The sequence below is a fragment of the Girardinichthys multiradiatus genome, chromosome 17, assembly GCF_021462225.1.
Source record: "Girardinichthys multiradiatus isolate DD_20200921_A chromosome 17, DD_fGirMul_XY1, whole genome shotgun sequence".
In the NCBI taxonomy this organism is placed as follows: Eukaryota; Metazoa; Chordata; class Actinopteri; order Cyprinodontiformes; family Goodeidae; genus Girardinichthys; species Girardinichthys multiradiatus.
In genome coordinates, this window is record NC_061809.1 from 12,128,681 (window position 1) to 12,144,326 (window position 15,646).

The 15,646-nt window shown below is 40.9% G+C and overlaps 1 protein-coding gene across 2 annotated transcripts in view; it reads left to right on the plus strand.

Moving 5' to 3' along the window:
• The window catches only part of ahcyl2b (adenosylhomocysteinase like 2b), a 48,725-nt gene extending 33,616 nt beyond the window's left edge, over window positions 1-15,109 (plus strand). The window contains exons 2-17 of one of the 2 annotated variants that reach the window (XM_047389278.1): window positions 84-192; window positions 2,032-2,175; window positions 2,374-2,474; window positions 2,552-2,654; window positions 2,752-2,846; window positions 3,296-3,402; window positions 3,778-3,894; window positions 4,018-4,081; window positions 5,624-5,712; window positions 5,799-5,869; window positions 7,144-7,238; window positions 7,481-7,579; window positions 8,923-8,991; window positions 9,132-9,210; window positions 9,691-9,811; window positions 11,640-15,109. In XM_047389278.1, coding sequence (XP_047245234.1) covers window positions 84-192; window positions 2,032-2,175; window positions 2,374-2,474; window positions 2,552-2,654; window positions 2,752-2,846; window positions 3,296-3,402; window positions 3,778-3,894; window positions 4,018-4,081; window positions 5,624-5,712; window positions 5,799-5,869; window positions 7,144-7,238; window positions 7,481-7,579; window positions 8,923-8,991; window positions 9,132-9,210; window positions 9,691-9,811; window positions 11,640-11,646 — 1,470 coding nt within the window. In that variant the 3' untranslated portion in view covers window positions 11,647-15,109. Of the gene's footprint in view, window positions 1-83; window positions 193-2,031; window positions 2,176-2,373; window positions 2,475-2,551; window positions 2,655-2,751; window positions 2,847-3,295; window positions 3,403-3,777; window positions 3,895-4,017; window positions 4,082-5,623; window positions 5,713-5,798; window positions 5,870-7,143; window positions 7,239-7,480; window positions 7,580-8,922; window positions 8,992-9,131; window positions 9,211-9,690; window positions 9,816-11,639 lie in introns of those variants that run through there. The other variant, XM_047389279.1, reaches the window with a different exon arrangement.
• Window positions 15,110-15,646: the final 537 nt, after the last annotated feature.

The window sequence follows — 15,646 nt, forward strand, 5'->3', positions numbered from 1 at the left end:
ATGGTGGCATTTGAGCTTTTAGAGGCATCTAAATAGATGTCATATTTTAATTCTGATCTTCTCTCCTGATGTGTTCCCTGCAGATCCAGTTTGCAGACCAGAAACAGGAGTTCAGCAAGCGCCCCTCTAAGATCGGCAGGCGCTCTCTGTCCAGGTCCATCTCCCAGTCCTCCACAGACAGCTACAGCTCAGGTAAACAAACAGTTACTCAGTCACTGCAGCTGGCTGCTTATCAGAAATTCCTGACTTTATATAACTTTTCCTGTGGATTTCACCTGGATGAATGGTTGACTAACCTTACCTGTCTCCTCTTCAACAGTCTCTGTCCTCATTCTCACACTCTAACTCTGTTGTTCCCTTGGATTTGTGGGCTCTGTCTTGAAGGATTAGCTGCTCGTGGTCTATTTGGGGGGGAATGAACAGAGAGGCGTGCAGGAATTTATTGGAATTGGGAGACCAAAATCCCATATCTTATTCCATACTAGCAGGAAGAGGCTAGTACAGATAGTTGAAAGGATTTGTTTGTAGGTTGATTGGCTGTCGATATATTGATTAGGATGTAAGATGTAAACAACTTGAGATGCACAAACAACATTTCTAACCAATGACCCTTTCAACCTGCTTTCCGTAGTTTTATTGCCCAAGGGAACACCGCCACTGTGAAAGATTACTGACCTTTCTGAGAAAACTCCCTTTCTTATTGGTACATAGAGTCAGATGGCAACGTTTTTACAAACCCTCATCTGTTTAGTTTCCTAGAACAATGACTGAGGGGGAAGGTCACAAAGTTTCTGTCTGAAAAATGTCTAACATTAGGATCCTGTTCCCATTCGTAATGCTTTCTGCTCTTAACCTTTTGACCTCCACTCACATAACCCACTTTTGTAAATATTTAAATGCTATCCTGCATAATCTGCTTGGACCTATGCTCTTTGATCCCCCGCTGTGTGTCAGAAGTCAGACCCTCCAATGAAACCATTAACGTAATGAATTAATCTGCACCATGGAACTCTGCTTTGCCAAATTGACATTTGGACTCTCAGTCACACTTAGAAGGGGGGAAGTAATGGATGCCCCGGATCAGCGGAGCTTTATAAACTAGTTTTGCCACCCTGCACTATTAGTCTGTTAAACGTTTACCGCCACAAACCTTTGTGTGTTTTGTTGAGGTTTTATGTGATAGACCAGCACAAAGTAGTGCAGAGCTGTGGTGAGAAAATGATGCAGAGACGAATGGTTTTTTGTATATAGACAGACCCGAAAAGTGTGTCATGCTTGCTTATTTATCCCTTCACAGTAAACGCTTTGTAAAATCATTTTTTTTCTCTACCAGCTTTGCTCACATAGGGCCTTACATTTTGTCCATTCTTCTTTCCAAAATAGCTTAAGGTCAGTCAGACTGGATGAAGCGCTCTTTGAACATTTTTAAGCCACAGATTTTCAATTGAATTTAAATATATACTTTGACTAGGCCATATTTAATTACGATGTCACAGACGGTGCCACAGGTGCTGCAGACAGGACATTCTCTCTCACTGTTGTTAAGGGTGGGAAAACTCCCAACTCCTTACATCACAAAACAGTTTGTGCAAAAATAAAGTTTTTCACACTACCTAATAAGGGAGGGAAAGTCTGTACTTTCAGACACAAAAGTTAACAGAGTAACCACTTGGCCTTGAGAGCAACAAAAAAGCTTGATAATTATGATGTTGCATAAACGGTGCAGAGTGAAAGTTTAACTCTGGAACCACAGCCCCAGCATGAAGTCTGGCAGGCTCCCTGTATTTCTGTTGCTCAGTAACAAGAGAAGCTGTGCCAGGCAAATTTATCATCACTTCTAGTGGGTGATCCAGAAACGTTGGCCTGTTCAAGGTGAATTACAGGGGGCAAAAGGGCCAGTCTGAGAAACCCTTTTTTTTTCTCCTCTCGATTAAAGACAACTTTATATTATGTTGCTAAAACGTGGAATTACTGAAAATCAACCATTTGTGTCATTGACTCGCTGACGAATGTATGTGCGGTCCTTTGCAGCGGCTTCATACACGGACAGCTCCGACGATGAGACCTCTCCCCGGGACAAGCAGCAGAAGAACTCCAAAGGCAACGGAGATTTCTGCATCAAAAACATCAAGCAGGCCGACTTTGGACGCAGAGAGATCGAGATCGCCGAGCAAGGTAAAACTCACGCACCCTTTGCTGCATCGCACACTCAGACCCCACAGGCCAAACACACACATTGTATCTTTAGCATGTGTTACTCCTTCAGCTGGACGACTTGATGGATTAGCTTTCAAGTGTTTGGTATAAAGATGGGAATTCCTTTAGCTTCCAGCTAATTCTAGTGTGCACTTTGTGTGTTTCCGTCTCTGTCAGAGATGCCAGCTCTGATGGCTCTGAGGAAGCGAGCTCAGGGGGAGAAACCCCTCGCTGGTGCCAAGGTGGTGGGCTGCACACACATCACCGCCCAGACTGCAGTGAGTAATGCACAAAAAAGTGCAACATGTTGACTTTGGTCGAGCAAAAAGCCATACGCTCAGCATCCTTTCCTCAGGTGCTGATGGAGACTCTGTCAGCTCTGGGGGCTCAGTGCAGGTGGGCAGCCTGTAACATCTACTCCACCCAGAATGAAGTGGCAGCAGCTCTGGCAGAAGGAGGTGAGAAAAGTTTATGCTCCTCTGTGTAACATCTTGTATCTGATTTATTTTTACATTTCTGTCAGCTCTGCATTCATTAGTTTCTTCCACCCTGCAGGTTTCAGTGTGTTCGCCTGGAAAGGTGAGTCAGAGGATGACTTCTGGTGGTGCATCGATCGCTGCGTCAACGTGGAAGGCTGGCAACCGAACATGGTACACATCCTTGTTGATGCGTGTACAGTACCTTTCAAAAGTATTCCCATCCCTTGAGTTTTATTTCACATTTTGATTGGCAGTTGATTGTGCTGGACTTTATTTAGGGGTGTGAGAGTAAAGGGGGGCAGAAAACAAATGCATCCCACAGGTTTCAGAGTTTCCTTGCATCGCATTCCGGTCAACTCTGACCAGCTTCCCTGTCCCTACTGAAGATCATACCCCTGTAAAGTGATCCAGCTTTTATTCTATTGACACACTGCCTGCTGTGATCCTTGGTCTTAATGAGGTTTTTCACTAATGTTCTCTAACAAAACACCAAGGCCTTATCCTTCCCCTCCACGATTACGTACTCCTCCATTTTGCCCTTTAATCACTTTATTCTTTACATCTTTTCCTCTTGTTCTTCCTCTTGTCTTCATTTTTTTTTCCTGCATTTTTATTTCCAGATTCTGGATGACGGGGGAGACTTGACTCACTGGATTTATAAAAAGTATCCCAACATGTTCAAGAAGATCAAGGGCATCGTGGAGGAGAGTGTTACTGGTGTTCACAGGTAGGACATGCAGCATTCCTACCTCCTCTTCTGTCTTTGCATTATTCCTTTAAATCAGAAATATTGCTCACACATTTTAGATGAAAGCCGATCAAACCGATTCTCTGTATCTTTAAAGATGAACATATGTGCAGTAACCTGCATGGTAACAGGATAAGGCCCTATTTGCATGCACTGTGCATTAAGTTTGGTAACACTGCCATCTAGTGGCTAAAAATGTGTTTCCATCAACACAGTAGGGTACAAGGTTCTATCTGTCCTGTGAATTTAAGTAGATACAAATGAATAAAAATGTAAATCTGAAGCTCTTTGTGGTTGGATTTAATTAATTTTTTTGCTCTACTTAAGAATAATTCGTTTTGTGTCCCGGTTCAGGTTGTACCAGTTGTCCAAGGCAGGGAAGCTGTGTGTTCCCGCCATGAACGTCAACGACTCTGTCACCAAACAGAAGTTTGACAACCTTTACTGCTGCAGAGAATCCATCTTAGATGGGTATAAAATACCTTTTTTTTTTTTTCTCACAAATTGCTTCTGAAGCAAACACCAGGGAGCTTGTCTCTCACCTAGTAGAGGTAATTATTAGGCTGTCACTGAAATAAGCCTATCTGTCTCTAGCTTGAAGAGGACCACTGATGTGATGTTTGGAGGCAAACAGGTTGTGGTGTGTGGATATGGTGAGGTAAGGCTAACGTTTGTCCATGTCGGTATTCAGCTTAAAATGAGAGAAATCACATTGGAACTGAAAGCCCCCCTCCCCTCCTTCCTGAGGCTTTACTTCAGGACACAGGTCCTGTCCTGAATCAAAGGCTCGGTGCAGATTCCTCCTAAGTTTGGAGCCGGTTCCTGTAGTTAAATGTAGCATGCATCTGTTAGGCAGTCAGAGAAAAACCCTGGGATCATATTTACTGAAAAGGCCAAAAGTGGTTTGAAGGAGGCACATTTAGAGTATCTGGCAACTGTGAGAAGTTGAAATGCTCCCCTGATGAGCATCAATGTGACATAATTGTGTGTTTTTAATGATCTCTTTGAACCGCTCTTTATTCAGGGATGGTAGAAATATACAGACGTCTCCAATGACTTTCAAACGATGAATTGGGTGAATAAGTTTGGACTTAAAGTGGATTTCCTAGGATCAACTCGGACTCAAATATATATGTACAACCCTGTTAATATTTTTGCCCAACGTCACTATGCACGTTGCGTGCTTTTTGTTCCCGATAACCATAGCAGGACATCTGAACACTCTTCTTGGCATTGAGTTATGTCTGTTTGCCTGCAAAGAGACATTAGCGTGCTGTGTCTCTCCTGTCCAGTCCCGCAGGGGATCAGTGTGAAGAGATTGATTTCTTGGAAAGGGGGTGCTTTTATACAGACAGTGGCATCGTTGGAAGTACCCCTTTCCCTGGCTGTGCCGGAAGTAGGTTAATGCAATTTATTTTGAAAGTTCCTGAAAAGTCTGTACTGGATTTCATGTTGTAAACCATGGCTGTGGGTCCCAACAGTATGAATGGTAGTTTATTTAATTCGGTCGTTTTCTTGCCACAAACTGAGCCCGAAATTTACCACAGGTTGACATCAGAGCTTTGGGAAGGCTGTTCAAACAACTTCAGTGTGATTTATCCATTCCTAAACCAATATTGGTGTGTTTTGGATTATTGATGTGTTGGAATACCCAATTGTGTCCAATATTTACCACACTGTAAGTCTTGAATTAAAGGACATCAGTTAGGGTCTTTCGAAAAAACAACCCGGAAACTACCAAGCCTCCACTCTGCCGTCAGCTGTAGGCTGCAGAAACATCTGGAATAACCAGGACCTTAACTCTATCAAAAAACCACAAACTACCATCTCTGTCTAGAAGAGTGGAGCCAGAAGTATTCTAGAAGCCTGTTGAGATTTTACTGACCACTGTTGGGGTTGTATGCATGTATTTGAGCTGGTTTGTATTATTTTGACTCTGTGAGTTGAAGAAAATCCACAGTAAATTCGAACATGTGCACCAAATACTTGTTTTTAAAAATCCTTGGATTAGTTTCCGTATCATTTCACTTAGGCACCAGTGGAAGATCTTCTCACTGCAATGTAGAGGCAGTGTGTTGTCAGTAGACTGCGAGGTTGCACTGATAACACCAGCCAGAAATGTTGGTTATGCTATGTAATATGCTCTATGCATGCTTATTAAACAGTGAATTACTAAGCCCTTTATCTTTACTGTCCTCAGGTTGGAAAAGGCTGCTGTGCTGCCCTCAAAGCGATGGGCTCCATCGTCTACGTCACAGAGATCGACCCCATCTGTGCCTTGCAGGCCTGGTGAGCTTTATTTTTTCAGCATTTTGGTTTATTTATGGTGATGGAAATGCACTTTACCACGCACCTCTTCTTTTACCCACCAACAGCATGGATGGCTTCAGGCTGGTGAAACTCAACGAAGTCATTAGACAAGTGGACATCGTCATCACCTGCACAGGTTGTCAACCATCTTTAAGTGGTTCTGCTGTTCGCCTCTGTGCTGCTTAGGAAGCTTTTTTTTTCATAGTAGATCATAATAGACAATTTCAACTGCATAAATATATACAGAAATCAATTATCTGTGGAGAAATGGAAGGGTGCAGCAGTGTATAGTTAACTGTTGGGCTCTGTTCAAGGTGACTAGATGGCTATTCAGTCGGCGAAATCATCTGCAGTGGTTACTAATCAAGTTCTGAGCCCAGCGGGCAGGAAGCTGAGCCTTGAATTAGAGCAGAGAATTACTCGTCCCCAGTTCATTACCAAATCCTGCTGGCGGGCTTCAAGCAGAGGCTCTTTATGCGGTAATGCTGCAATCGCAGAGAGTTACACAGGAACAAGGCAGCCACAAACAAAGACAACATACCTTCAAGGACTTTTTCTCCAAAGGGATTCACACCTTTAGATAGAAACCATTGAGCTGACAATAAAGCTGTGTGGAAAATTAGTGCAAAAATCCAGGTTTTCCTGTTCAGTACAGAGTCTCTGAACAGCTATTTTTAGGCCTGGCTAACGATTTTCAGTTTGATTTAGGACCGTGACGGGGCCATTTTAACCTGATTATGCTGTGATCTAAACCTTTCCATAGTAGCTCAAGCGAGTTTTGTTGTTGTTTCAAGTCTTTTGCAGCCTTTAAGAAGTTTTTTCATGATTTGCTGAATTTAGCTCAGTCCATCCTCCCATCAACTCTGACCAGCTTTGCTTTAACGCATTGCCACAGCATGATGCTGCCACCACCATGTTTCAGTGTGAGGATAATGTTTTTCAGAGTGATGTGCCGTGGTGACTCACACAGAGGACCTCCCTTCTCATGTTTGCCCCATGCTCCCTTACACTGTCTTTCACACTAAATCCCAATACAATCCATTTTAATTTGTTGTTTTGAAAATGGTCTACAATTAAAATATTCTGGCCTACATCCAAGATACAAATCTTTTGTCTTATAGTTTTAACACAAAAACCTGAGATGAGAAAATGCTTAAAAGCTTCAGATCCTCTCGACACGCTGAGCAGACAGCCTGAACTTTCTTCTATTTCCAGACCTAATTAACTTTGCTCACATTCCAGGAGAGGTAATTACATCATGGTTGGTACAGGAAGACTCCTCGTTTTCTTTTTCTGACCTGAGATATCTTTTCTTTCTTTCTTTTACGTTTCTTTTTGAAAGTACATGTTCTTTCCTTGTGCCCTGTTTCAGATTTAATCAGCCATTTACCCCTTCTTCCTCTTCACCAGGCAATAAAAATGTTGTGGTGAGAGAGCACCTCGACCGCATGAAGAACGGCTGCATTGTCTGCAACATGGGGCACTCCAACACTGAGATCGATGTGGTCAGTTTGCAGCTATTAACCACGACATAAAACACCTTAAAAAAGTTGCCGTTGTGGTTTTTTTCTGAGAAATACGGGATTATGTTTTCATTTTAGGCATTTAAGTGGGTTTTCATTAGGGAATGTTCACTGATAAAAAACTGAGTGTTTTTAATCATTATTTGATCCATCATGATAGCTGGAAAAAGATTATATTCCACAGAAACAAGCTTGAATAACTCAAACTTGTGCTTGTATTACAGGCCAGCCTGCGGACCCCTGAACTAACCTGGGAGAGGGTACGCTCGCAGGTGGACCATGTCATCTGGCCTGATGGCAAGAGGATAGTTCTGCTGGCAGAGGTGCATTATTGGAGGCTTAGCCAAACATGATTACATCATATCCGTCCGGCTTATTGGGAACTCTTTGAACTGCGTTACAGACTGAGCTCCACTAGAGAGAGCACAAGCACCTAAATCAGAGGGCGGTTAGAGTCACAGAAAACGCGTCTGGTTGCATCCTTTCATGCCAAAATCTTTCGAGGGGCACATGTGCTCCGTTCTTGCACAGAAGCTTTGCTGGGTAAGAAACTGTGTGTATTTCTGAGTGACTTATGAGCCGTGACAGAATGAGAGCAGTTCAGCAGGACCAGACGACCTGCCATCTTGTGGAAGCTGATGTTTCTGAGGCCGTTTGATCTGAAACAGGGTTTGAACCACATCAGTGGACCTGCTTGCTCTGAGGATGCAACTCGCCTCCATCGCTGCTGACTTTAAAGCATTATTCTCGATTAAGTGGTATTTCTTCTTTTCAAACAATGCATTTAGTTTTCTTACTATTAAAAAGAAATACTCCTGACTATAAAGTGTGTTGATCTGATCCTGGTCCTCCATGTTTGTCTAACCACTACAGGTTCAGTGCTAGAACCACTAAAAAATGATTTTACAGAAACAAATCAAATTTTAAGCACTCTGCAACAATCTGTCGGTATCAGTCTAAAGCAAAACATTACTGCTTTCCTCACTGCTGACTATGACCCGCTCAGTCCACAATTTTTGGAAAGACTCCGGAATAGCTACCACTAGTTTCTTTTTCTGGTAATTTCTGTGCCTAACCATTCAAGTCTTTGTACCACTGGTAGTTAACATTCTGAAGAGTCTGTGAGCAATTAGATCCATAGAAAATCACAGGGCTTCAGCTACCACCTGAGAGCCTTTTACCAAGTTACCCTGGTTAGTTCCTTAGTTTTAAAGCTTTTTCTTTTGCCTGTCTGCTCTATGTGCTGCCATGTTCAGATACTGGGACTGTGAAGACAGGAATTGGGGGAAAAAGAGCCAAAGTCCAAAGAGAAACTTAAAAGATTACAAGAAAGTCTGGCCATTTCAAAACAAACGAGAAGTTAGGGTTGGTTTAAATGTTTTGTACTATACTGTACAAATGGACATTGACGGCTAAGCATGCTAACCTGAAATTAAAGGCTTTGTTGTTTATTCTGCTTTCATTACCAAGTATGAACAAATAAACTTTTTTCTCTTCTGCTTCCTCTGAACATGTTTAACTTTCCATATCGTTCTCTCAATATGGAGAGCACTAGCTGCAGTTTCAGTTGAGAAAAATGTGTATTTTTACTACATTTGGTCTTAGAGTTTGAAGAGCAGCAAGCTGTTCGAGATGCGGTTCTAACTGTTGTTTATTATCTCTCCAGGGCCGCCTGCTGAACCTCAGCTGCTCCACTGTGCCCACATTTGTGCTGTCCATCACTGCCACAACCCAGGTACATTTCTGTTATTTTACCTAATGTTCTTTTTTTCTCCATTTAGTTCTCTCTTTCCGTGTCCAGTAAGGCAGGATGAAACGAGAAGTCAGTGTCTTAATGTGTTCCTGTGAATGAGCCTTGTGTTTGTCTCCTTCCAGGCTCTGGCCCTGATAGAGCTTTACAACGCCCCCGAGGGACGATACAAGCAGGATGTTTATCTGCTGCCCAAGAAAATGGGTACGAATTGTTTCAGTTTGATGCACTTTGAGAAACTGATGCATGTCTGACCAGTGAGATGCATAATGCCAGGTAAATGAGTAGCCACCAAGCAGAGAGGAAGAGTGAGAACAGTCCTCCATAAGGCCTGCAGGCAGGCTGCATTCATCTCCACAGTCGGTCGGCCTCATGTGTTCTAGTTAGAGTTGACTCCCAGGACAGCCAGTCTTTAACGGCAGAATGAACTCTGCATCTTTGAAAGTATGCGCGCCTGCCTGCACGCAGGACTGAGAGATAAAGCCAGATGTAGGTCACCCTGTCAGCATCACAAGTGTGAATGAGAAAAAGGACTTATATGAGGGAAAGAAGACAGTAGTCACAGTAGGAGGGAAGTAGGTGATGTCCCCTCTGCTGCTTTCTGTTTCCTTCTTTAAATGGTAATTTTCGGGGCCAGAAATCCTAGAAAATGTTAACATGTTCTCTGTTTCTCCTGCTGTCCAGATGAGTATGTGGCCAGTCTACATCTCCCAACGTTTGATGCACATCTCACAGAGCTGACTGATGAGCAGGCCAAGTACCTGGGCTTGAACAAGAATGGGCCCTTTAAGCCAAACTACTATAGGTAATAACAAGTCTACAACTGATCCACATGTTATCAGAGTACACATCTGTAACAGTTTGGATAATTACCATAACTTACCTTGACCTTAATTTTAATGTGTGCTTTGGGGATTTACAGTGCCTTGTGAAAGTACTCGGCCCCCTTGAAGGACTGTCAACTTCTTGCCACATTTCAGGCTTCAAACATAAAGATATAAAATTCACATTTTTTGTGAAGAATCAACAACAAATGGGACACAATCGTGAAGTGGAATGAAATTTATGGGATGTGTCAAACTTGTTTAACAAATAAAAACCTGAAAAGTGGGGCGTACAATATCATTCGTCCCCCTTGCGTTAATACTTTGTAGCGCCACCCTTTGCTGCAATTACAGCTGCAAGTCGCTTGGGGTATGTTTCTATCAGTTTTGCACATCGAGAGACTGAAATTCTTGCCCATTCTTCCTTGCAAAACAGCTCTAGCTCAGCGAGGTTGGATGGAGAGCGTTCGTGAACAGCAGTCTTCAGCTTTTTCCACAGATTCTCGATTGGATTCAGGTCTGGACTTTGACTTGGCCATTCCAACACCTGGATACGTTTCTTTGTGAACCATTCCATTGTAGATTTGGCTTTATGTTTTAGATCATTGTCTTGTTGGAAGATTAATCTCCGTCCCAGTCTCGGGTCTCTTGCAGACTCCAACAGGTTTTCTTGCAGAATGGTCCTGTATTTGGCCCCATCCATCTTCCCATCAATTGTGACCATCTTCCTTGTCCCTGCTGACGAAAAGCAGGCCCAAACCATGATGCTGCCACTACCATGTTTGGTGTGTCTCCCAGGTGGCTTGTGGCAAACTCTAGACGAGACTTTTTATGGATATCTCTGAGAAATGGCTTTCTTCTTGCCACTCTTCCATAAAGGCCAGATTTGTACAGTGTACGACTGATTGTTGTCCTATGGACAGACTCTCCCACCTCAGCTGTAGATCTCTGCAGTTCATCCAGAGTGATCATGGGCCTCTTGGCTGCATCTCTGATCACTCTTCTCCTTGTTCGAGATGAAAGTTTAGAGGGACGGCCGGGTCTTGGTAGATTTGCAGTGGTCTTATACTCCTTCCATTTCAATATGATTGCTTGCACAGTGCTCCTTGGGATGTTTAAAGCTTGGGAAATCTTTTTGTATCCAAATCCGGCTTTAAACTTCTCCACAACAGTATCTCGGACCTGCCTGGTGCGTTTCTTGGTCTTCGTGATGCTCTCTGCGCTTTGAACAGAACCCTGAGACTATCACAGAGCAGGTGCATTTATATGGAGACTTGATTACACACAGGATTCTATTTATCATCATCAGTCATTTGGGACAACATTGGATCATTCAGAGATCCTCACTGAACTTCTGGAGTGAGTTTGCTGCACCGAAAGTAAAGGGGCCGAATAATATTGCACGCCCCACTTTTCAGTTTTTAATTTGTTAAAAAAGTTTGACACATCCAATAAATTTCATTCCACTTCACGATTGTGTCCCACTTGTTGTTGATTCTTCACAAAAAATTTGAATTTTATATCTTTATGTTTGAAGCCTGAAATGTGGCAAAAGGTTGAAAAGTTCAACGGGGCCAAATACTTTCGCAAGGCACTGTATGTGATAAACCAACAAAAAGTAGGATGTCCTTCCACTTCACATTATTTGCTGCTTTGTGTTGGTCTGTCACATAATATCCCAGCAATTTGTGGTTTTATTAGGACAGAACAGGTAGAAGCTACTTAAGTGCTCTCTGCCTGTTTTCTTGGCTTCTGTTCATGTCCTGATTCGAGTTTATTACCTGAGCTGCTTTTTTCCTTGTTTTCCAGGTATTAAACCGTTGTTGAGTTGAATGAGGAAATATCAGTACTCCATGAACCGCACAGACTCTCACAGGGAGAAGAGGAGGAGGGAAAGAAGAATAGACAACATAGTCAAAACATCTGCCCTTCTGCCCTATATTTGGGGCGAAGGAGAGGCCCTAACGTTTTCTGCCATCATGGCACGCGGTTATTTTACTCCCACCTGACAACAGTAATCATCTTATTAATAAAAATAATACAGTAACTACTTTCTAGAGCCACTCTTGCCTCTAGCTCCTCCTTCAACAAGAGTTGTTTTACTTTATTTCCACTCATCACCTCACTATCTCTCTTTACATGATCATTTGTGCGTCGAGTTGTATGTTAATCTTCTATCCTCCCTCCACGCTGCCAGATTTTTGATTCTTTATCAATATAAGATGAAACACAAACTCTTTAAATAAAACTTTGATTTTTTTTTTCTTTTTGAAATAAGTGTGCAAATGAAGATTTCGTCATAGACCGTTTTTCCCTTTTTTGTCGTTTTATTTCTCCTCGTCTTTCTTTTTCTACCTTTGATTTTCAGTTTTTAAAAAGGGCGGGTTGCAGATCTTGTTGGAGGGTCTCAGGGGTCCAATCATATCTTGTATTTTAATGTTTTTTTTTCTTGTTTTTTTGTATAAACATGACTGGATGTGGACTGTTTCTCCTCACCTGTCTCTTAAACCCCCAGTGAAAGCATCTCATTGGCTGCTCTTTAGTTTCCAGCTGCTCAAACACCAGTGTTGAAGTCACAAAAAGTATTTGACCCTTTTTTCTTTCTATTTTATTTCTTCAACAATAATGACTATACTGTATTAGACGCATGGCAGATTGTCAAATCAATACAAAGGTATACTCTATATTTAGATATTTATATAGAATTTAAGATTTTTCTATCTTTCCATCTAAAACCTTTCATTATGACTGAATCATGTCGCACAGATAAGCAATTAAATGTTCTATTCATCTGTAATAAATGTACTCGAACCTTCATTCTCAATACTGTGACAAGAGTATTTACATAGCATGAAACAGTTTATTGCAGGTAACAACAGGTTAATGGTACTAAAAGGTACAAAAAAAACAAACTTTCTAACTCATGATTGTTTTTATCTTAATCACAGAAGCACATTCATCTTCATGTTTGTAGATCTGACTTTGCGATGACTTTCCATCCGCTGTTGAAGGATTTTTTTTTTTTTTTTTCGGTCGTATAATAATCTGCAGTCAATATTTAGATCTCATCTGCACAGTCCTCATTGCTTCACCAGCTGTAAACCCAAACCAATATAAAAAAGCTTTCACAAGTTTTACATGACCCTCCAGATCTACTGACACCCCTTGTAAACTACAACCAAAAGCCTGAAATGTATCTTTCATCTGTTAACAGTTCTGTTAAAGTATATAAAACTGAAGAATTTTTTTAATTACGCGTTGGATCAGCATCTAAATTCCATTAAATTGTAATATGACCTCCTGTTTCTCTGGTGTACAGATGCACATCAAAATGGGAAAGACTAGTAAACAGCGATCTCTGGTTTTATTCAAGTTTTGCTCTGCTGATACAAATTTCTCTTTAGGATCTAGAATATGAGGAAATATAAGAACAGCATTCAAAATATTTTCTAACCTTGAGCACTTTTATTAACATTAGGAGTAGAGGTGATATCATTTTAAAACAATGCTTTACTTTCATCTTTTCAGATGACCAAATACTACAGGGTGAATTTTTAAACTAGCTTTGCCATTTTATATTAACATTTAGCGTGGCTAGCATTACTAAAATTTAAATGAAATCTCATTTATCCTCATTTATCATGTTCCATGATACCAAGGGTTGAAAGCTATCATATTGAAAATAAAATGAGGCAAACTGAAAACTTTGAATTAAAAAATACTGAAGAGTATTGTCGGAGTGAACTTGTCATACTAGTAGTAGTTCATTGACTGGGATATGACCAGCCAAGTCAGACCCAATAAAGCTGAAAATCTCTTAAGATTCCAGTCAACAGCCAGACATCGATGCATCTCTGCAATTGAACATCACTGGAATAAGTGATTATTGGTTATTTGTATTAGACACAGTTGTGATGTCTCACTGTGTGAAAGAGAAAGTGAACTCACTGTAAGAGTCCTGCATTATTACTGCTTTTAAACACCGACAACATTGGTGTCTTAAGTTAGTGAATTAAAAAGAGACAATTTGCCTCCACGTGTATTTGCTTAAGAATGTAGAACCTTACCTTTTAATTTCAAAATTTTCCAAAGGCTACAAGCATTCCCAAATGCCGCATGTTGCATGGCAAAGATTGAAAGCTTAAAAGGATAATACGGTGTTGGGTTGCCATACTTGGTTCAGCCTTCCTGCTATCTACTTTAGGTCTTAATCTCACAGGCTGAATGAATCATAGACACTTCTCAATACGTTATAGAAAATACAGTTTTCTTTAAAGTAGCTTCTTTCACCTGATACTGAAAATGCCTAACTTCAAGCCTTCTTCCTTCAGTAACAACCTTATCACTGAAGGGTGTTATTATCACAATCTTGAGCTTAACATTGTTTGATAGAAAAGATTTATTTCCAACCAGACAGTCACCACTTAGGACTGATGCAAGTCTACATTAGGCTTTTGTATCCATCTTTACCAGGGGTGTCAATACTTAAAGGTGCCATGTACAGCAGCTCCTTATCTAGATCTGGAAACACCTTTTACTGTGATGCACATCTCAAGCTTCTTTTTTCCAACTCGGTATTCGAATGAAGATTTTTTTTTTTTTTCCTGTGAATGAAAGCTTTTCTCCTGTAGATTTCCACACTCCTCTACAAGTTTATCTCCAACTTTCATATAAAACTAAATGTTACAATAAGAAGAATTAAACAGTGGTACAAAATAAGTGTATACTAACCAGACAAAAACTCTAAGCGTCCTGATTCCACCTTAAAAACAAAAAACCCCATTCTGTGTCGCAGTCGGTGTCTGTGCATCCTTGTCTCCTTGTGCTGTTAAATCTCCACACAGAATGGGGTGACCCATTGTCTTAAGGCCTATTTGTTTCCTTTTTTTATTATTCTGTGAATGTATGCTTCTGAATGATGTGTGTATGTGTGTGTCCATATCTTATTTTTGTGTTTCTATCTTGCAGGTTGTAGTTACTTTTTAACAGCTGCCTCAGGATCCTAACCTGTGGGTTAGGGAGGAGAACTGTTTAATCATTGGTTACCTGGATGAGGGAAGACACCAGCATCGCTTATGTATATATAAACTATATACAGATCTGACAACCTGTAGGTGAATAGGAAGGTTAAAAGAAGTCTCCTGTATTTATTGATGTAAATCCTCAAGTACAAACTGGCTAAATTTTCAGTCATGCTTTAAGTTGTCGGAAACAAAAAAAAATGGAAGTTAGAAGATGAGCAATAATCTGTAACATTAATAAATAAAAATTAAAATGTGTAACTTTTGTGTGCTTTTTCTTTGTGTGGTTGATTTGTCCTGATGTTTTATATCACAACAGGTTGTATTTGTGTTAGTTGTGCTGCTGCCTCACTGATCTCATCAGAGCCAGCAGCGGTCAGACGGCGACATCTCCAGAGCCGATGCATGACTCCCTTCTGAATCGGTGTGAATTGTGTGGCATTCAGTAAAGAAATTCCTACTGCAGAGATCTCAGTAGGCTAAGTTTTTATTTTTTTGTGGATGAGTTTCTTTTTATTCCAAGAGATTTAAACTTAAACACAAATGGGTGCTTTTCAATCATTTTTTTCCTCCTCTGGGTGGTCTCGGCCCATTCACCTTAAATAAAACCATCTGGTGAGTCTGTGACATAGTACTTTGTACAGTGTTAGCATTTATTTACGGTTTCGATATGATCATTGAGAGTTTTCAAGTAATTCTAAGATCAAAGAGCTGTTGCTGTGAAAAGTATTTAGTTTCTTGCAAAAGTTTTTTTCTCATTTTGTTACTTTACAACCACAAACTTTGTGTACTTTA